Source organism: Elaeis guineensis, chromosome 11 (genome assembly GCF_000442705.2).
Source record: "Elaeis guineensis isolate ETL-2024a chromosome 11, EG11, whole genome shotgun sequence".
Lineage (NCBI taxonomy): Eukaryota > Viridiplantae > Streptophyta > Magnoliopsida > Arecales > Arecaceae > Elaeis > Elaeis guineensis.
In genome coordinates, this window is record NC_026003.2 from 4,948,871 (window position 1) to 4,971,990 (window position 23,120).

The following is a 23,120-nucleotide window of genomic DNA, read 5'->3' on the forward strand; positions in this document are numbered from 1 at the left end:
ACCTCTATCACTTCTAGGCTTCCCTGTATCCTCCATCCTTCACCCATCTCACATTAGTCCCACCATTCATTTAAAAAAAAGCCTAAGAGAAGCATGAGACCTAGGCTGCCGTTCTTTTTAGGCAAAACTTCAACATACATCTTATCAAGTGAAGTTGAAACTTATTTTCTTGAGAGAAAGAATTAGGTGAAGCCCGATCACTTACAAAGAAAATGAAAGTACAACAAAGCCATTTTCATAAATAATTTTAGATTCATAATTTTTTTCTCAACATATCTTATTATTTTCTTTATTTTTGTAATATAATAGAAACTTTTAGACTATGATTGATTGTATCTCGGTTAGCTATCTATAATATACATTAAATGCTCTAGATTCCCTTATCCTTGGATTCATAAATTAATCTGCCTATTTGGTAAAACTTTTAGTGGGTTAGCATGATAACTTGAAAAAAAAAATGTGAAGAGGTAAGAGAAAAAGAGAAGGCAGTGTACCCCTCAGGGGGTTAATCCCTACAAGTGAAATAATACTAACCCAATTATGCTACTTGATGTTACTCGACTAGTTTTAACTCATATGAAAAGCGGCCTTGTTTAGAATGTGAATGGGATAGTCCACCTCTAACCCCTTGTTAGTCCCGCAACCAAACAATGCCTTAAGATAGAACTTCATCCCATTTTGATCTTTTTAAAAATATGCGCCTTATAAGAAAGTCTGTCACCATCTTTTTTTGAAAACTTCCAAATCCATCATTTTTTTTTTCATATTCTTTCATTAAAAGGCATCTTGGTTTTTTTTTTTTTTTTTTCCTACATCTTTTAAACGCCACGCTATTTTTTCTTTTACACATGCTACATACCAGCATCTCTATTACTTTAATGCAAGAAGCGTGCGTGACTCTCAACTTTTAGTTTGTGCCTAAGTTGCCTCAAGTGACCAGATTTTCAGTCCTAATAACACATGTTTCCACATACTTGGGATTTCTTGTTTGCCACTTTTGTGGGTGAAATACCAAAATAATATTTTTTTCATCCTGTCATGTGAAGTAATATAAACCGAAATTAATTTCCCATTGGTATTTAACTAGTTTTAACTCATGTAAAAAGTGACCTTGTTTAGAGTATGAGTAGTATAATCCACCTCTAACATCTTGTTGTCCTACCAACCAAACACTGCTTTTGATAGAACTTCATCCTATTTTTGATTTTTTTTTTAAATATTTACAAATACTTATAAGAAAGCCGGTAATTTTATCTAAATAATATTAATTTAAAAAAATTATAAAAATAATACTCTTTCAAAATATTTATCAAAATATTGTCCAAAATAAAGTCATCTTATGATTGGACGACTTTATATGTTGACTCAGACCATCAACACCATGTAGAAGGTGAAGTCAACAACTAATAAGTCATCTTAAAATAGAGCAACTCTATAAATCGTTCTATCATAGAGCAATTTTGTGCTTTTTCTAACCACAACCCATCCTATCGCCTTCCCCACTCTTCTTTTCCCCCTATCGCAGGGGTTGTGATTGGAAAAAATGTAAAATCTCTACGACTTATTAGTTACTGATTCCACCTTCTATATGACGTGAATTGTGATGAGTCAGCGCATAAATTCGCTCTATCATAAGATGACTTTATTTTGAATAGTATTTTGATAAATATTTTGAAAAAAAATATTATTTTTATATTTTTTTAAAATTAATATTATTTAAATAAAATAATCAAAAAAATCTACAGCCACCCTTTAATATTTTTAAAATTTTCAAATCAATCATTTTTTTTCATATTATTTTAATCAAAAGACATTTTACCTTTTTACTCTTTTTTTCTACTTCACATGCAAGATGCATGCTCACACATGCTACATACTAGTATCTCTACCCAAACTATGTAAGAAGCCTATGCGACTCAACTTGTAGTTTCTGGCTAAGTCACCTCATGTGACCTGACTTTAATAGCATATGTTTCCACATTGTTGAATTTTTGTGCGCTACTTTTGACGGTGCAAGACTTTCTACACATGGGTGGTTCATGGCTACTGCAAGCAGTTAATACAGAACATGAATCTTTCAAAATCTACTATATAGCCCTCAGATCCTTACCATGTAAATGGGTGAGATGGTACCTATCGTCGTAATTCTGCAAACTCAACGGGTCGCTGTTTTAAAAATGAGTAGTTTACACACATTATTATACTGCACACATTATACAGCACACAACCTGGGAAGTCTGGAATTTTCATGACATTTTACAGTCACTGGCCATTAAAATTTCCTTATAATGACAGTTTTTACGCAACTTACAGCCACGACAACCTGGTGAACTCCCATTTTATATGATTGTGAACTATAATACCAATGGCCTGGGTTTGAATCCTCCCTATACCTGGATGACTGGGCAGAGGTAAAACCCTTCCCTTTCTCAAACTGCTCTCAGATCAATGCGTTGACAAGTTGGTTGAGATGGTGGTCACCTCAAGCTGCAAAAGATCTGCAACAATGACAGGAAATGTGTCTTGCAGCATCATGTGTTATTGTGTAATAACTGAAAAATTGTAAGCCCTAAGCTTCTACATTCAAACTTGTGACAGTCATTCACATGAATCTCTACAACGCAATACAAGAGCATAAAAACTGGTAGCTTCAGAGGGCCCCACCCACTCTTCATATGGCACTAAAACAACAAAAGACTGGCTCTTACCTGAAGCGTGTTTCTTTTTAATCCTCTCCTCCACAAGGACCATGGACGACTGAGCATTAGAATTCACCTGTTTGTCCGAGTCTACAACTTACACATCCAGAAATCACAAAAAGGTAGAATCTCACTTCCATTGAACCTATTTTTTCCGTTGAGGAGGGATGAGGGTAGACACTAAACTCTAACTCTCAAAAGCTTCAGAATCTCCGAAATCCAGATGTGAAGACTTGGTTCAGGCTGGGTAGCCACTTTCTATGGCCTTCACATTTATTCTGTAAAATACTAACTTGATTTGAGGAATCTACTGACAACCGGAGCCACACAAGCGAGCTCCATCCTCCCCATTCCAGGGAAAATGAAAGAAAACAATGAAGCAGAAGAAGAAAGAAAAGGAACAAAAGACAAACACCTTAAAAGACCACAACAAGCATCTACAATCAAATCAATATTTTGCATGGAAGATGCAAGGCCATCACTTTCCAATGCTCTTGGGACTCCTTTGAAAGCCTCAAAACCTCAAACAAACCAAAGAAGTCCCTAGTAAAAACCAGACAATAGATGCTTGCCACGAATCTGAACTATTAGGCATCCTATCCATTAACCCTGTTGTTAAAGAGTAATTGTCGGCTCATGAATTATTGATCCAGGAGATGTCAAGGACCTTTGCTTAAATATCCCGCAGTTCCAACTGGAACTCTTGTATCAGCACTTCTTTCGTGGGAGTACAAAGCTGTTTATGTTGCTCTGGGTCCCCAAAATCTTATGCATGCAAAATTTCAAGCAGGCATCTCGAATGGATGGTTTTTCCCCTGGCATAGCACACTCCACAAGACAGAGCTGTCTACTCACATACAGCATAGCCTGGACGTATCCTGGTAGGTAATGGCCTTGCTATCAGCCCATCAGTCATCCAACCACTTTGCAGCCCATCATGTTTGACATGGCTAAATTCCCTCTGCACATAGTCTAAAGATATTTGCAGCCTCCCCCCAGGTTTGCACTCCTCAGCAACAGTTCCCAGTTCAATTCCTACATTTCTCTCCAGCCAGTATAGATAGTTGACATGGAATAGAGACTTGAGCATATCTCCCAGAGAAGATCTTTCTTTAAGTACCACCTGGAAAGACAAAAGGCCAGCTTAATTAATCTCAGCTGACTGTAAAACAACAGACATGCAAATAAATAACCCCTTCGCTCATTACACTTACACAGAATCTTCCACCATTCACTGTAAGTAGGTAACCTTCGTTTTTGAACAGATCAAAAAGTGCAAATGCATCCTCTTTGCGGTTGATGACATCACTGAGTTTAGACCCCAGTTGCAGCCGGCGGCAAATCTCAGATGCTGCAACTTTGGCATCCGCAGACAGTATCTGAGACTGTTCCTGCATGAAACCAAGCAAGCAGAAACTATATGTTAAAATTAAGAGGTTCGTGCAGATTAGAAGTATAGAACACATACACATGTACACACGCAGACAAAAGACATATGCATGGATGTACATACTAACATATGTATGTGTATATATGTATCAGTATATATAGAATAATCAGAGACTTGAAAGATGCTGTTCATTTACAAAATTTTAACCTTGGATAAGAACAATTGATCAAGTCAGAGCCATTATGCTGATGGACAATGCCAGTAGATTTTTACGCTAATTTTGCAAGCAACAAATCTTCAAGGCTAACTAAATTAAAAAACATGGCTCTTCATAAGATCCTCCATTCTCTCATGGTTACAAAGTCCTTTGCAGGAGGATTGTGTTAGTTGATTACGTATAGACCTGATTACCAAATTAGGTAGTACTGCTTGCACCACATCTAAGAAAAAAACTACAACATTGCATCCAAGCCCAATTAACACATAACAGGCACAGCATAACAACCCAACTTGGTAGCATCCCATATATAACTAACTGTGTAAATGAGCTACACATTATAATTTGTATTAACATGTGTGCAATTGATTCATTTAGAAGTGAAGTTAATTCTGTCTGGTTATTCTAGAAACATGTAGGTGACAATAGGATCAAAGTTTAATTACTACTAGAGTCCTAAGTATGATTTAGAAAAGCTCAAGGACTAGGCTGCAAATATTCAACAGGGTGCTGCTACTTCATGTTTCTCTATCCTCATGCTTTCCCTAGTGAGCTGTCACCTCATGCTTGGAACACCTCATGTTTTCTCTAACTAGCTGCCCCCTCCTGCTTAGATGCCATCTCATACTCGCTGCTCTGATACTCGGTACACCTCATGTTCCGCCATCACATGCTTATTGCCACCTTATGCTTGGTGTTGGTGCAAAAATCCGCCTGCGCCGGAGAAACTGGAGTCGAGGGAGTCGCGGTCGCCGCCGGGACCTGCAAAAAAAGTCTAAATCGGAGGTGGGGTTGCTCTGGCAAGATCCTCCGACGCTCAAGTCAGCTCTCTGCCTCAACAAGAATGGAGTGCTCGAACGAAAATTTTAGCAGAATTTTGGGATAGAATTTTGAGCTTAGAGAATAACATATCTGGGGTCCCCTTTTATAGACGGGGGGAGCAAAGGATTGATAGCGACTGTTTATGATCGCCTCGTCGTGGGCCGTACGGGGCCAGGAGGAATTTATCATGAAGAGTAATAGGGTGGAGTCGTGGCTGTCACCATGGCTCGCCACGTGGAATCAGTTGCGGGGAGTGGAGCGGCGTCCGTTGTCGCGACTAGCCAAAGAGTGGTGGAGCCGCGTAGGATCCGCCGCAGGGAGTGGAGCAGAGTCGTGGCCGTTACTGCAGCCTGCCAGGGAGTGATGGAGCCGCATAGGATCCGCCGCAGGGAGTGGAGCAGAGTCGTGGCCATTACTGCGGCCTGCCAGGGAGTGATGGAGCCGCGTAGGATCCACCGCAGGGAGTGGAGCAGAGTCATGGCCGTTACTGCGGCCTGCCAGAGGGTCCAGACTTGTCGGCCGAAGTTCGGTTGGAGTCTGATTTCCGCAGAAGCCCGGATGGGGATCATTTATCGAGGAATCTCGGCCGAGACCTTCAGCAGGAGTTCAGGGCGGAAGTCCGGCTCCCATGGGAGCCCGAACAAAGCCTACCTGTAGCTGGAGTCGGAGGCGAAGTCCGGCATAGGAGCTCGGACGAAATCTTCCTGCAGTCGAAGTTGGAGACGGAGTCCGTCTCCCGTAGGAGTCCGGACGAAGCCTACCTGTGATTGAAGTTATGGGCGGAGTCCGGCTCCCGTAGGAGTCCGGACGAAGTCTACCTGTAGCTGGAGTCGGAGGCGAAGTCCGGCTCCCGTAGGAGCTTGGACGAAGTCTTCCTGCAGTCGAAGTTGGAGACGGAGTCCGGCTCCCGTAGGAGTCCGGACGAAGCCTACCTGTGATTAAAGTTGTGGGCGGAGTCCGGCTCCCGTAGGAGTCCGGACGAGGCCTGCCTGTAGTTAGAGTCGGAGACGAAGTCCGGCTCCCGTAGGAGTCCGGACGAAGTCTTCCTGCTGCTGAAGTCGGGGACGGAGTCTGGCTCCCGTAGGAGTCCGGACGAAGCCTTCCTGTAGTTGGAGTCGGAGACGAAGTCCGGCTCCCGTAGGAGTCCGGACGAAGTATTCCTGCTGCTGAAGTCGGGGACGGAGTCCGGCTCCCGTAGAAGTCCGGACGAAGCCTTCCTGTAGTTGGAGTCGGAGGCGAAATCCGGCTCCCGTAGGAGTCCGGACGAAGTCTTCCTGCTGCTGAAGTCGGGGACGGAGTCCGGATCCCGTAGGAGTCCGGACGAAGCCTTCCTGTAGTTGGAGTCGGAGACGAAGTCCGACTCCCGTAGGAGTCCGGACGAAGTTTTCCTGCTGCTGAAGTCGGGGACGGAGTCCGGCTCCCGTAGGAGTCCGGGCGTAGCCTTCCTGTAGTTGGAGTCGGAGACGGAGTCCGGCTCCCGTAGGAGTCCGGACGAAGTCTTCCTGCTGCTGAAGTCGGGGACGGGGTCCGGCTCCCGTAGGAGTCCGGACGAAGCCTTCCTGTAGTTGGAGTCGGAGAAGAAGTCCGGCTCTCGTAGGAGTCCGGACGAAGTCTCCCTGCCGTCGTAGGTCGGACGCCGGTAGAATCCCCGAGGGGTCACTCCTGACACGAACTTCGGCTGGGGGGTTTTACACCCAACACCAATCCCCCTACTTCCGAGTTCGAGTTTCGATCGAAGGAAGTACAGAAAATTTTCACAGCCGAAGTCGTTTTCTTGAATTCTGCACACGACCGCCCTCGAAAATCTTGGCATTTAATGCGCGCGTGCTGGAGCCTTTTTCCGATTAGGGCGATCCGAAGAGTCCTTTCGAAACTCCCACCAGGGCGTAATCCTAAGCATCACGCCATAATGGTCCGCGAACGGTCAGCCCTATGCCGCGGTGAGTGGGACACGTGGCAGGCACTGGTTGACCTAGAGATATCTGCCACCATAACTGCGCCAGGCCCCGTTGCTTATTTAAGCCCCCGCCTTTCCTCCAGGGGCTTCACTTCGCCTGAGGGTCGACACCTTTCTTCCGCCTGAGAGTTTAGCCACTCAGCCACTCCATCGGTGCCCTTTTCAACTCCGAGCGCCCTTCGCACCAGTCTTTGCCATCCCCGCCAGCTCCCCACCGTCTTCAGTCCCCCGAGCCTCTCCGAGGGGTTCTCCCGCCGGGGCCCCCGCCCCGGAGGCCAACCTCGAGAGGATGCCACGGACCAAGAGGAGTGTGAGGAGGAAAACAGCGGCCTACGAGTTCTTCGGCTGTCAAACTGTCACTGAGGATTCCCATCGCCTTAAAGGGGGCTCGAGGGAGAATTCCTTCAATAATAGAGGTTTAATAACGGGGACAACCGGTGAGGGTGTTCCGCCCGAGAATTTTGGAGTAGCTGAACGGGGCGACACCGGTCAAGGGGACAGAGTTGTCGTCACAAGCTGTGGCGGGATTCTTGACGTCGTCGGGGCCGAGGGACCGGAAGCGGTCGGCGCCGACAGTGGGGCAGTAGAACTTGTTGCGGGGACGGTGGAAGCAGCGCATGCCGACCTCGCCGGAGTACCTAGAACGATAGTTGTCATGGAGCACACGGTGGTGGCGCATGCCTCCGGCGCCATCGCGGCCTCCGGGGTACCTCCGGTTCTTCTTGATGCAGGTCGTCGTCGCCGCTGCCGTTGCCTTCGCTGCCCCCTGAATTCTATCCCATCCTTTTTCCCCTAGGGTTGGGGTTTCGGCGATGGAGCGGAACGAGGCGGGGGGCGAGAGCCGAGAGGTTTATCACACGCACTGGAAAATACTGCTGAGAAGGACGAAACCGAGAAGAGAAGTCGACAGCTTGAAGTGGTCTCCGGTGTATTCCTTTCGAGTCCTGCAGTAATGTCTTCTTTTTCTGGCCCTCCGGATCTAGTAACGTACATCTTGTTAATCAAAAAATGAGAAGGAGATTTTGTTACTTCGTCCGCACTCTGCGTCGAATTGCTGCCTGCCGAACTTCTTTCCTTTACCATTGTTATTGTTGTATTCCCTTCTATCTCTTTCTCTTTTTTTTTTTTTTTTGACGTCGTCCGGAGGTTGCTGGTTGTTGCCACGTCGGCTCGCCTTTCCAGTTATCCTTCTTCTTCAACCTTAATGGCTCTATAATGCATATTTAATAAATAATATGAGAAGAAAATTTTCTGCTACCTCTTTTACTCATGTGTTGAATTGTCGCTTGCCGAACTTCTTTCGACCTTTGCATCGTTCGGAAGTACCCGATTGCCATCGCATCGACCCGTCCTTTCGTCCATGACCGCAAATTTGCCTGGGGCCGCTCGGGTTTGGCGCCCCCCATCAGGGCTCGAGCTCGGAGGTTTGAGCTTCTCGTCACCCTGAGGAAGTCGTCTTATCTTGGACTTGCATTGAGAGAAAGCTGGGGTTCTTGATAAGAACCCCAATCCCTGCTGAGACGAGATTCTCTGCATCTTTGATGCTGTTTGTTTTCCATTCGTCACTGACGTAGTCCATCGCTTTCCTTTTTAACTCCTCTCCCCTTTCCCCTTTTTCTTTTTCGAGTGGGATTTTTCCCTCTGCTCTTGGTGGGGTTGCGGGAGTCCGGCTCCCGTAGGAGTCCGGGCAGAGTCTTCCTGCAACCAGAGTTGGGGACGAGGTCCGGCTCCCGTAGAAGTCCGGGCGGAGTCTTCCTGCAGCCGGAGTTGGGGACGAGGTCCGACTCCCGTAGGAGTCCGGGCAGAGTCTACCTGCAATTGAAGTTGGGGGCGAAGTCCGGCTCTCGTAGGAGTCTGGACGAAGTCTACCTGCAATTGGAGTTGGGGGCGAAGTCCGGCTCCCGTAGGAGTCCGGATGCAGTCTACCTGCAATTGGAGTTGGGGGCGAAGTCCGACTCCCGTAGGAGTTCGGATGAAGTCTACCTGCGATTGAAGTTGGGGGCAAAGTCCGGCTCCCGTAGGAGTCCGGGCAGAGTCTTCTTGCAATCAAAGTCGAGGGCGAAGTCGGCTCCCGTAGGAGTCTGGACGAAGTCTTCTTGCAAAGGGGCCGCTGGGAAGGTCCCTTTTTTCCCATCTGGTCTTGAATGACCAGATCTTAATTGGTGTCGGGGCGAGATTCTTCCCCTATTTCTGTCGTAACAGGTTTCAGCTCTGGTTAGGACGAGGTTCTCCTCCTGTCCCTAACGCGGCTGTAGGGGCACATATGGACGCTGCTGGGCCTTTCCCCCCATCCGATCTAGGTGTAACCGGACCTTCGACCTTGCTCATGTTAGGACGAGGTTCTCCTCCTGTTCCTAACATGGCTGTGGGAGCACATATGGGCGTTGCAGGACCTCTCCCCCCATCCGGTCTAAAGAAAATCGAGCCTTCGACTTTGCTCAAGTTAGGGCGAGGTTCTCCTCCTGTCCCTAACAGGGCTGTGGGGGCACATATGGGCGTTGCTTGGCCTCTCCCCCCATCCAGTCTAAAGAGAACCGGGCCTTCGACTTTGCTCAAGTTAGGGCGAGGTTCTCCTCCTGTCCCTAACAGGGTTGTAGGGGCACATATGGGCGTTGCAGGGCCTCTCCCCCATCCGGTCTAAAGAGAACCGGACCTTCGACTTTGCTCAAGTTAGGGCGAGGTTCTCCTCCTGTCCCTAACAGGGCTGTGGGGCACATATGGGCGTTGCTTGGCCTCTCCCCCCATCCGATCTAAAGAGAACCGGGCCTTCGACTTTGCTCAAGTTAGGGCGAGGTTCTCCTCCTGTCCCTAACAGGGCTGTGGGGGCACATATGGGCGTTGCTTGGCCTCTCCCCCCATCCGATCTAAAGAGAACCGGGCCTTCAACTTTGTCGAGACGAAGTTCTCCCGCTTCCGACACGGTTTGTTTTGACTGTCCTGTCGATATAGGCTTGTGCCAAGAGAGGAGACATGTAGATATGCAACTTTTATTTAAAATAAAGTTATCGGTAATACATTCGTAAGTTTTTCGAGCTCCATGGTCGCGGGAGGTCTGCTCCTCCGAGCTCCTTGAGGTAATAAGTTCCGGATCGGACTACTTTGACTTCATACGGGCCTTCCCAATTTGGGGCGAGCTTCCCTCGATCCTGAGGTTGCGAGACAGTGGCTCGTCGAAGCACTAGATCTCCTGCTCTAAAGACTTTATTCTTGATCCGAAAATTTTAATAGCGGGCGACTTTCTGTCTGTAGGCTGCCATCCGAACTTGAGCTACCTCCCGCTTTTCTTCCAGTAAGTCGAGGTTGGCTTTAAGACCTTGCGAATTGTGATGTTCGTTGAATGCCACGACTCGTGCCGACGGGAGTTTAAGCTCAATTGGGATAACAGCCTCCGTTCCGAAGGCTAAAGCAAAGGGGGTCTCCCCCGTGGGCAGTCTTTGGGTAGTTCGATACGCCCACAGCACATGATAAAATTCGTCTGCCCAAGTTTCCTTCGCCTTTTCGAGCCTTGTCTTGATCCCTTGCAGCAGGATTCTGTTGGTCACTTCAGCTTCGCCATTCGCCTGAGGATGGGCTACTGATGTGAAGTTGTGGGAGATGTTTAGATCTTCACAGAATTCGGCGAATCTTGCTCCCGCGAACTGCCGCCCGTTATCAGTGATTAGGGTTCTTGGCAGACCGAACCTGCAAACGATTGACTTCCAGACGAAATCTTGTACTTTAGCTTCTGTGATTTTCGCCAGTGGTTCGGCTTCGACCCACTTGGTGAAGTAGTCAATCGCTACCAGGAGAAACTTCCTCTGCCCCGACGCCACGGGAAAGGGTCCAAGGATGTCGATCCCCCATTGTGCAAAAGGCCATGGGGCACTCAAGGGTGTAAGCTCGGTGGCGGGCTGTCTCTGGATGTTGGCATATCTCTGACATCGGTCATACTTTCTGACGTATTCAATCGAGTCATGATGCATCGTCGGCCAGTAATATCCTTGGCGGAGCAACTTATGGGATAAAGATCTAGCCCCCAGATGGCTTCCGCAGATTCCTTCATGCACCTCCCACAAGGCGTAGTCAGCTTCCGAAGGCCGGAGACATTTTAACAGGGGCAAAGAGTATGATCTCTTGTACAACTTGCCCTCATAAAGGATGTATCGGGAGGCTTGATTTCTGAGCTTTCGAGCTTCTTTTGCATCCTGGGGGAGAACCCCGTCTTTGAGATATGTTATCAGTGGGTCGATCCAGCTGGGCTCGTGGTCAATTTCCATCACGGGCCGCGATTCTTCCGTACTCGGGCACTTTAGAACTTCAAAGAGAACACCCTTGGGCAATTCGGCCGGAGCCAGCGTTGCCAGCTTGGAGAGAAGGTCGGCCCTGGTATTTTCCATCCTCGGAATCTGCCTGATGTTGAAGCTACCGATGGCGGGGACGAGCTCCTTTACCTTTTCAAGATACTTAGCCATGCTGTCCTCCCGTGCTTCGTAGTTTCCGTTGACTTGTCCCACTACTAGTTGGGAGTCGCTGTGGACCTGGAGCCGATCTACTCCCAGCTCTTTGGCGATCTTCAGTCCTGCGATCAGAGCTTCATATTCTGCTCCATTGTTTGTTGCGGGGAACTCGAAGCGCAGCGCATGCTCCGCGACGATTCCCTCTGGACTGATCAAGATCAGACCCGCGCCTGCGCCTGACATGTTGGAAGACCCATCCACGTAGAGGGCCCAAAAGCAACCAGAGGGATCTGCTTCTTCTTTGGGGGAGTTCGGTCGGGACTCCAGGCCGTCAATTTCACCTTGTTCAGGTTCGGCCTCCTCTGGGATAGTACACTCCACTATGAAATCTGCCAATATCTGGACCTTCACTGCTGGCCTGGGTCGATAATTGATGTCGAATTTTGTGAGCTCGATCGCCCATTTTGCCATCCTCCCGGAGGCATCCGCCCGACGTAGAATCACCTTGATCAGTTGGTCGGTGAGCAGCATTACGGTGTGCCCTTGAAAGTAGGGTCGGAGCCTCCGGGCTGCAATCAACAGGGCGTAAGTCAGTTTTTCTAATTTAGTATACCTGGTCTCGGCGTCTCTCAACGCGCGACTGACGTAGTAGATCGGTCGTTGGACTTTTGCTTCTTCCTTGACAAGGACTGCCGCGAGAGCCATGGGAGAGACTGCCAGGTATAAAAATAGTTCCTCTCCAGGCTTTGGCTTCGCCAACAGCGGAGGTGAGCCGAGGTAGCTCCTTAGTTCTTCGAACGCCTGTTGGCACTCAGGGGTCCAACAGAAGTTCTTCGGCCGCTTGAGGGTTTGGAAGAAGGGTAAGCACCGTTCGGCCGACCTCGCAACGAAGCGATTCAGGGCTGCTACCCTCCCTGTAAGGCGCTGAACCTCTTTTATCGACTTCGGAGTGGCCATCTCCTGGATGGCGCGAATTTTCTCTGGGTTGGCTTCAATTCCGCATCCCGATACCATAAAGCCCAGGAACTTCCTCGAGGTCACTCCGAAAGCACATTTAGTCGGGTTCAGCTTCATCTTATATTTCCGGAGGGCGCCGAAGGCCTCCTCGAGGTCGGCGACGTGGTTCATAGAAGATTTGCTTTTCACGAGCATGTCGTCCACGTAGACCTCCATATTGCGGCCGATCTGTTCCTTGAAGATTTTGTTCACCAGCCGTTGGTAGGTTGCGCCTGCATTTTTGAGGCCGAAAGGCATGACCCTGTAACAGTAAAGGCCACGGTTAGTAATGAAAGCAATCTTTTCTTCGTCTTCCGGTGCCATCCTGATTTGATTATAGCCGGAGAATGCATCCATAAAGGTGAGGAGCTCATGGCCCGAGGTCGCATCCACCAGTTGATCAATTCTGGGCAGAGGGTAGCTGTCCTTTGAGCAGGCTTTATTCAGCTTTTTGAAGTCTATGCACATCCTCCACTTGCCGTTTGCCTTTTTGACTAGGACAACGTTGGAAATCCAGTCAGGATAATTGACTTCCCTAATGAATCCAGCTTTCAGGAGTTTGTCCACTTCCTCGGCTATCGCTTTCTGCCTCTCTGGTGCATGATCTCGGATTTTCTCTTTCGTCGGTCGATGCTTAGGATCGACGGCCAGGCGGTGCTCCATGACTTCCGTGTCAATCCCCGGCATGTCTGCTGGAACCCAAGCGAAAACGTCCGCATTCTTTCGTAGAAAATCGATGAGATGCGTCCGCACCTCTTCCCCTATATTGGAGCTGATCTTCACCACATGCTCCGCATTCCCGTCGTTCAAAGGGATTGAAACCAGATCTTCGATTGGGCCGCCCCTCTCCTCAGTGAGGTCGTCGCGGGCATCCAGCCCATCAACTGGGCAGGGGTCGGATTGGTCGCTTCTTTGCAAGGCTATGTTGTAGCAGTGTCTGGCCAGGGCTTGGTCTCCTCTGACCTCTCCGATCCTCTGGTTGGTAGGGAATTTCAACTTCAAATGGTAGGTTGACACGATGGCTCGGAGAACATTGAGGCTAGGTCGGCCGAAGATCGCGTTGTAGGCTGACAGCGCCTTCACCACCAGAAAATTCACCAGAGCCCTGGATTGTCTTGGATATCGATCGGGACAGCGTCGCCGGTAAACCCTACTAGAGGGGAGCTAATCGACCTCAAATGGCCATCAAGGATGGACATTCTTGAGAAGGCATCGTAGAATAAAATGTCGGCCGAACTTCCATTGTCGACAAGAATGCGGCGGACGTCGTAATTAGCTATATTCAAGGAAACTACAACCGTGTCGTTATGAGGAAATTGAACTCCCTGAGCATCTTCTTCGGTGAAAGTTATGGATTCCTCGATCTTTTGCCGCTTGGGAAGTCCGGTCAATACGCCAGTCGCTCCCCGCCGGGATTCTTCCGAGATGGTGTTGGCAAAATTCATCGAAGGTCGATTGTCCGACCGCTCCATGCCGGCGGCCGTTGCGGGAGGATGTGGGGCCTGAGAAACTGGAGGCGAGGCCGGAGCCTGAGATCTGGCCGCGGAGGCCGTGGGTCACCGTGTGGATGCTTCGCGAGAAGGCATCGGGCGAGGATCTAGTGGGGGAAGGAGGAGAAGACGCCGGAAAAGATAACCGGAGGCAGTCCCGTTGAGCGCTCCTTTAAGAACAAGGGTACTGCGAAGACACAGCCCCTTCCTCTAGCGCCAATCCTGTTGGTGCAAAAATCCACCTGCGTCGGAGAAGCTGGAGTCGAGGGAGTCGCGGTCGCCGCCGGGACCTGCAAAAGAAGTCTAAACCGGAGGTGGGGTTGCTCCGGCAAGACCCTCCGACGCTCAAGTCAGCTCTCTGCCTCAACAAGAATGGAGTGCTCGAACGAAAATTTTAGCAGAATTTTGGGATAGAATTTTGAGCTTAGAGAATAACGTATCTGGGGTCCCCCTTTTATAGACGGGGGGAGCAAAGGATTGATAGCGACTGTTTATGATCGCCTTGTCGTGGGCCGTACGGGGTCAGGAGGAATTTATCATGAAGAGTAATGGGGTGGAGTCGTGGCTGTCACCATAGCTCGCCACGTGGAATCAATTGCGGAGAGTGAAGCGGCGTCCGTTGTTGCGACTCGCCAGGGAGTGGTGGAGCCGCGTAGGATCTGTCGCAGGGAGTGGAGCAGAGTCGTAGCCGTTACTACGGCCTGCCAGGGAGTGATGGAGCCGCATAGGATCCGCCGCAGGAAGTGGAGCAGAGTCGTGGCCGTTACTGCGGCCTGTCAGGGAGTGATGGAGCCGCGTAGGATCCGCCGCAGGGAGTGGAGTAGAGTCATGGCCGTTACTGCAGCCTGCCAGAGGGTCCAGACTTGTCGGCCGAAGTTCGGTTGGAGTCTGATTTCCGCAGAAGCCCGGATGGGGATCATTTGTCGAAAAATCTCGGCCGAGACCTTCAGCAGGAGTTCAGGGCGGAAGTCCGGGTCCCGTGGGAGCCCGGACAAAGCCTACCTGTAGCTGGAGTCGGAGGCAAAGTCCGGCTCCCGTAGGAGCTCGGACGAAGTCTTCCTGCAGTCGAAGTTGGAGACGGAGTCCGTCTCCCGTAGGAGTCCGGACGAAGCCTACCTGTGATTGAAGTTGTGGGCGGAGTCCGGCTCCCGTAGGAGTCCGGACGAAGTCTACCTGTAGCTGGAGTCGGAGGCGAAGTCCGGCTCCCGTAGGAGTTCGGACGAAGTCTTCCTGCAGTCGAAGTTGGAGACGGAGTCCGGCTCCCGTAGGAGTCCGGATGAAGCCTACCTGTGATTGAAGTTGTGGGCGGAGTCCGGCTCCCGTAGGAGTCCGGACGAGGCCTGCCTGTAGTTGGAGTCGGAGACGAAGTCCGGCTCCCGTAGGAGTCCGGACGAAGTCTTCCTGCTGCTGAAGTCGGGGACGGAGTCCGGCTCCCGTAGGAGTCCGGACGAAGCCTTCCTGTAGTTGGAGTCGGAGACGAAGTCCGGCTCCCGTAGGAGTCCGGACGAAGTCTTCCTGCTGCTGAAGTCGGGGACGGAGTCCGGCTCCCGTAGGAGTCCGGACGAAGCCTTCCTGTAGTTGGAGTCGGAGGCGAAGTCCGGCTCCCGTAGGAGTCCGGACGAAATCTTCCTGCTGCTGAAGTCGGGGACGGAGTCCGGCTCCCGTAGGAGTCCGGACGAAGCCTTCCTGTAGTTGGAGTCGGAGACGAAGTCCGGCTCCCGTAGGAGTCCGGACGAAGTCTTCCTGCTGCTGAAGTCGGGGACGGAGTCCAGCTCCCGTAGGAGTCCGGGCGTAGCCTTCCTGTAGTTGGAGTCGGAGACGAAGTCCGGCTCCCGTAGGAGTCCGGACGAAGTCTTCCTGCTGCTGAAGTCGGGGACGGGGTCCGGCTCCCGTAGGAGTCCGGACGAAGCCTTCCTGTAGTTGGAGTCGGAGACGAAGTCTGGCTCCCGTAGGAGTCCGGATGAAGTCTCCCTGCCGCCGTAGGTCGGATGCCGGTAGAATCCCCGAGAGGTCACTCCTGATACGAACTTCGGCTGGGAGGGGTTTTACACCCAACACTTGGTATGCCCCGTACTTGTGACCATTAAAATAGCCACTTCGTGCTTACCAATCAGCCATCCAATGGAACCATTGCTGGACAGCCAACTATTATCTTATGGTAGTTAGACACCTCATTCTTACAAGGTCACTACATATAGAAGGTTGCTGCACTCCTACCATTCTTGCCTTTGGTGAAGGGAAAAAAGAAAGTGGACAATACTATCTAGCTAGAACAAAGAGAGAAGAGTGTAGTGTGAGGCTCTGGAACATAAATTTATAGAGTACGCATCCTTCCATAGTTGACATATTATTTTGTAAATGATTGTTTCTATGGTTTATTGATTTTGAAATAGTTTGTTGACACCTTTGCCTATGACAATATAAAAGATTGTCTTATTAGAATCAGGATTTCATTGTATTAATTACAGTAAATGTATGATTACATTAAACCTAAATACTACCCATCTTTAGCTGAAAGAAAAGTGATCATAGAGTTTCAAGATTTTGTTAACCCTTCTTACTAATGCATCTACAACAGGTTAAGATTAGAAACTTTATTTGGTGTTTGGAGTAATTATGTGAAATGTGAGCCTATTATGTCAGCTATTTTAAAAGAAATTATAGTTTATCATATGGAAATTGCTTTAGATTGTACTACATATTACCCACAATATTTGCAACCATTATGTTGTTCAAAAGTGGAAGTCTTATGAATTGAAATAAACCCTCTGGTTAGTGAATCAATAAACCCTTAATTAGCAGGTACAATAGTTGGTTTCTAGTTAACCCTAGCCAATAAGTGTAACAGTTAGCCCATCAGTGAACCCTTCACCAGCAATTACAATAGTTAGTCAAGGTGAACCCTTACCCAATGGGTTTATGAATCAATGAACCCTTGACTATCAGGTATAATAATTGGTTCGTGACCATTGATATGTGTTTGCAAGTGTATTCCAGTGTATTCAAATGTCCCCAAGTGTGTTTCAGTGTTTTGAAATAGATATATTGAAAAGTATTATCTATTTTGATAAATGTTATTGGTGGTTATTTGATTTTCCATAAGAACGAATCCATATTACTCATGGTGTTACTATGCTTAATTGTAACTTGTTCACTCTGTTTGGATACTTGCTGGTGCAGCTCATCCCTTGAATTGTTATATTTCAAAATGAGAAACCAACTGGCATTAGGATAGTACCAAGCCCGAAACACTTTGTGTATATATTGAAGCTAGAATTGCATGAAAAAGACTGGATTCATTTTGTGTTTCTTAAGTTGAGGTTTGTAACTATGGAAGTGGTTGTATTAGTAAAGAGAGAGATATCTATCATGTACCCATACTAAAAGATATAATATTTGTCTCTATAATTAACTACTTTTGTATTATAAGATGATGGAATGATGTGATCTTTATTTTGATTTCAAGACCATAAGCTATAAAATTTAAATTTGCATGAGACTTAGCATTGCTTTGCATTATCAAATGACCATTTATTTTATGATTATATGATGTTCTAAATTGAGAAATATGTCCTTCCACATGAATTAAACTAAATGCAGGTCATTGATTCACCATAATTGTTGACAACAAGGTTTGCCATCTCGGTTCAGGCCCCGTACCGATATCATTCTATTGTAGTGGCGATACACATACAGTATAAGAAGATGAGGCATATCAAATGTCAGTATGATATGAGACTGTGTACCGATTTGGTACCAGTACAGCATAGTATGTCCAATATGCTACGGTGCTAACCGATACGGCAAATCTTGGTTGTCACACTCAAAACCCAGCAGAATCAGGTTTTGGGTCCAGAAAATGGATCGTACCTAAGTAGCTAGGGTATTGTACAACATCCACTACAGAATCTCATATCTGGACCTGCTTCTTGATGCTTTGGCACACTTTACCATCAAACACATAGTAATATTATCATACTTTTGTGAGATCTATTTGATAAAGTTTCTCTTGTATATCCTTTTTATCATTTTTGAAGCTAGGTTCCATTTTATCATGAAAAGTATAACCAACAATAAATAGATTCATTCTTTCTTTCTTTCCCTTTTTTCACATGAGACAATTCCTATGTGCTTTAATCTCCCACACTTTTTTCATGGTGATAGTCACTTCCTATCCGCTTCTATGCCTACTTTCACTTCAGGGCCCTATCAAGGATCTGACCAAAGTCTAACATGCCAAACACCATCTTTCAAAATCTATAATAAATCTGATTCGAATCAAATCCTAACTAGTTAGCATCTAGACCTAGACAAGTTTCCAAGTGTCAGTTTATGCCAGACTAGATTTGGCACTGCATTTAGAGCTGGACGTGGTTTCAAGTACTACCTTCAGCTGGTCCATGACAACTCAGCACTGGGTACCAAACATTCCAGCCCACGTTGATGGCATGGCACATGCCGTGCCAGCCATTGCCCAGCATGCTCCATGCCAGCAATGCTTAGATGTCAGACCCAACTCCCTAGTTAATGCAGTTAGAAATTATGCTAATCCCCCATTCTAAACCAACCGATTTGCATTTCTGGTCCTTTAGGCAGAACTTTTTTTTTAAGTTAATGGGTAATCATGCACTGAATTTTACTTAGCCAAATAGATATTGCAAGATTATGCATCATCCCAGAATAAACAGATTAATAAACAGGCAAGTATGTATGCAAATTGTCAAATTAATAGCAGCCAATGTGCTAACAGCTATTACTAATCTTTCTGGATAGAAGAAAGATTTGGTTACAAATATAGGATCTTTTAGATATCTCAGTCTCCTGCGAAGGCAATAGAAAAGACCATTATGATATGATAATTCATCATACTCTTGCTTTGCACTATATCTTCCCAAAGCAATTTAGGCTATTATTATTTTTTAAAAAAATTAATAAAGTTCACTTACACTGTGTGCTTTTCTGTTGACAATTGACAAGCCGAAGAAGAGGGGTTCCTCATCATTAACCTCTTTTATGCTAGGAACTTGTCCACTCAACAGATATTCACTAAAAACCAAACCTGTTCAAGGTTAAAAAGAAGAACTATGATAAAACACATGCAAAAATTCTAAATGGTAATCAAAAATTGACATGGTCAATAAATTGATTGTAGAATGCATTTTGACAGGCTGATAAGTCACTCATGCACATACAAAGACATATTTTTGAGAAACGAGGATACTAGAGACATAGGAGTTGGACCAATTAAGGCTAAAGAAATAGAGAATAAAAATTAAGATGGTCTACACATATAAACAAAGATCTAATGGGGCTCCATCAAGATGGGTACTTTATCCTTATTGAAGATGTAGGAGGAGGGAAGACCTAAGATAATATTAGTGGAACTTGTGAAAAAGAATATGGAAGAAGGAAACATTCATGAAGTAGGTGCAACGAGCTTTTGAAGAGATTTCGAAGCATAATTATATTGTTTAGCTTTATAGCTTCCATAATTGGAATGTAACTACGGTATCACTAAACTATTTTTTAACTGAGTGATGATTGTAGCGTAACTTCTGCATATATGTATGTAAACCCACATGTGTGTACACATGTGTTTGATATACATATCAACAGATACTAACAACATAAGGGTTAGCTATATCATAGTTATATTATGGTAATAACGAAGCTATACTACTACATAATAATTATACTTTATTGTAGTATGGTTGTATTGTAGTTATATGGACCAAGAAAAAAATGACATCTAAAATAGTACATATAGTTCCCTTTACGCTAGAAAGACCAAGAAATAAGTCTAGATGGTGCATAAGTGGAAAAGAAAACAGCTACTACTAAATAGAAATAGAACGTTGCATGATAGTTTTAGCAACTGCATTGGTAAAGAATACATGTATTAGGGTTGACAAAGGGAAAAGTATGGAAGAAATTACTTGCACGATATGGATTAAGAGTCCTCAGTTGAATTGATTGATATGACTTAAAATTGCAATACATGTGAATTCCTGTTACTGCACCAAAAGAAGCAAGAGCTAATGGTGTGGAAGTGCCGATGTAGTTGGCCAATGCTATCCCAAGCATAATGCCAAGAAACTTGCTCACCATTCCTTGAGCTTCACCTTTTGCAATGACCTACACAATTAAACTAGATTACTAATCTAATTATTGATACATATTAGAGAGAGAGAAAGAGGGAGCTAATATACAAGCCCCCATCCTACTAGTGGAAAGTACACGAGATGAGACCATTTAAATGAAGAATTTCACATCATTAAACACTATGTACAACACTTTAAAATTTGAATAAATAAATGACAAAATTTATGAACTTCAAAGGTTTGTTGCTACTTGTCCGTCACCATAAAAGTGTTTCTTATGTCAAGATGCTGGTATGAATTGATCTATGATTAAAGAGAAATCAAAAACCCTAATTTTGTTGGTAGATACATGTTTCAAGATATGTAGATCTATACTATATCATAATAACTGCTCTAAAATTGAAGAGTATTCGCTTTTGATTCATGTCAAGGTTTTGGTTGAAAATGGCCTCTACTTAATTCTGAAATACCTTCTTTAAAATGTCCTTTCCCTCAAACCTCAGAATAAATCTTTCTCAAGTCTAAAAAAGTAATCACAGCAATCCTTTTTTCCGTTCCAACCCAAACATAAAGGACTCATAATCTTTTACCATGACTCCATTAACTAGCACCCACCAGTTTTCAATTCAGACTCCATGCTACACTTCAGTCAGTTGTGAGATCAGAAAAGGTCTTTGCACCAAACTCCTGCAATGAAAGATTTTGAAGCTAGAGTAATTGTATGGGCCCCAGCAATGGTACACCCCCACACACCTCACAAAAAAGAAAGAAGAAGAAGAAGCTTCATGCCATATGGAATGAAGGTACTGGTGCAATTCACAGGTTCAGCGTGATACATGGTGATGATGGGATTGTCTAATGAAGCACTAGTCCCCTCACAGTGCCTTGCAAAGTGCAATAAAGCTTTTTCTTTTTCTTTTTAAATACCAGGGTTGGGCCTCAAGACATTTTTCTAGTTGTTGTTCTTACATATTTGCTAAAAGACTGATCAAGCAAGCATCTCACATGAATCAACAATCCAATCTAGGTTTACACGAGAAGGCAGGTATCCACTTTCTATCAAGCTGTATGATCACATGGCATTTTGCATTATAGCACCAGCCACTGGCTGATTTCATTTAGATCAAAATTAAACCTTAATAACAATAAGCAGAACAGTTTAAGAAACAAAGCCTGGAATTACTAATGAAACATTGGATAATATCATAGTAGTACTGGCTCTTGGCCACATGCTACGGCAAATAACAGCAGCTATAGAACTTTCTCTCCAAAAAGTTATAATGGTTATTATTTTAACACAAATAATCCTGCACTAAGCAGATGTCTGCAGATGATGGTGGTTATCACTATTATAGTGAGATTATAAAGTACTAAAACCTCATTGCAAACCGATTATTTTTATTATTTTTCTGGTTTTTTATAATATCTTACTTGTAATTCACCTTAAAGTGCATTACATTACTACTACGTTTCATCATATAGTACAACAAATAACAGTAAATATTACTTTTTTCTATTTTAATATTAAAAAAAGTAAAAAACCCTGGTTCAGCAGATGTGGGCAGATAGTGATTGTTAAGGTTTCTTATTGAGACATTGTTACAAATTTATTATTTTTTATTTTTTATTTTTCCTATATTATATTAATTTCTTTTTTATACTTTTATTATCTTGCTTTAATCTTTCTTCAAACATGCATTGCAGGTGCCTGTTTTCCAGTAAGTTACTAGCAAAGATTATATAGAGTTCTTCATGCACTTTGGTACCTAACTTCACTGTTGTTATCCATTGTATCCACAAGATCGAGACTTGGAGTTGTGACATATAACTTTTTGGTCTTTTGACATTTTAAATGTTATAAATTAGAAATCAAGATGAACTATGTGGATTCATAATTTTTATGGCTGGTCTTTGTTGTTCATAGTGACATAATCGGATTCAAATCCTACAATTCGGATTCTAGATTAACTATTCTACACATATATACATATGTAGGCATGTCCATGTGCACCTGCATACATGCATGCATACATATATACACAGGAAGATGCATATATGCACATGTGCTTTTGAGATAGAGTCTATTGGAAGGTTTTGAGCTCTAACCAAGGTTCGCGAACTCGGGTACCAGAATCCGTGCTGGTTGCCAACTGATACGATATTATACCGCACGGGACCGTACCATACCAGACATTAAAAAATCAAAAAAAAAAATCCCATCCAAAAAAAAAATCAAGCCGAACTGGAGCGAACCGACCCCGAACCGTACCCAACCAGACCAAACCATCCGATATCGGGCGGTTCAGGCCGATACCATACTGAACCAACTGGTTACATCCAGTTCCGATCATTTTTCAAAAATCCGATCTGAACCGGACTGGTTCTCCATCGGTACGGTACGGGATGTACCGACTGGTTCGGACCAGTACGAAATACCATGGCTCTAACTTTGATAAAAAAAAAAAAGCAAACTATGTAACAGGATATAAAAAGAAAATCCATTCTACTAATCACAATCAACAATATTTAAAATGCTTAAAACCAAAAATCAAATGTTTTGATGCATTTCTTTCTTATAGATTGAGCGGTCATAAAAAAAAAATAGAATCAATCAACCCAGGGTAATCAAACACATACAAGCCACATAAATTGGGAATCTACATTGTTAACCATTATCTACACATCTCAAAAATCAAAATATAAAAACACATTGCTAAATTTCAGTAGACTTGGACATTTTGCATCAACCCATTGAAACTTCCAATAAAAAATGTTACTGTTTTATTCTGAAAATTGTTAATAGTTTTCCTACGGCTTAGTTAGAAACTCATACAACATTATCCCTTGGCAAGGTCCTTTTTAATGTTGTAGGTCATAATCAACAGTTTCCCACCATGTTACAGCACAATATTGGAATGCTTCAAAGATGAATGCAGTTCCCCACATCTGACCTTGTCATTTTCCTTACATCTAGATTTTCTCCAAATTTGAGGGATATTTGAGGGATTGGTC

General features: G+C 45.3%; 1 protein-coding gene across 2 annotated transcripts in view; it reads right to left on the reverse strand.

Annotated features, from left to right (window-relative positions):
* Window positions 1–3,096: 3,096 nt before the first annotated feature.
* Window positions 3,097–23,120, reverse strand: part of LOC105053700 (protein root UVB sensitive 1, chloroplastic) — a 28,640-nt gene continuing 8,616 nt past the window's right edge. For both annotated transcript variants that reach the window (XM_073245569.1, XM_073245570.1), the window contains 4 exons: window positions 19,944–20,142; window positions 18,954–19,066; window positions 3,914–4,090; window positions 3,097–3,822 (listed from right to left, as the gene is read on the reverse strand). In XM_073245569.1, coding sequence (XP_073101670.1) covers window positions 3,547–3,822; window positions 3,914–4,090; window positions 18,954–19,066; window positions 19,944–20,142 — 765 coding nt within the window. In that variant the 3' untranslated portion in view covers window positions 3,097–3,546. The remainder of the gene's footprint in view (window positions 3,823–3,913; window positions 4,091–18,953; window positions 19,067–19,943; window positions 20,143–23,120) is intronic.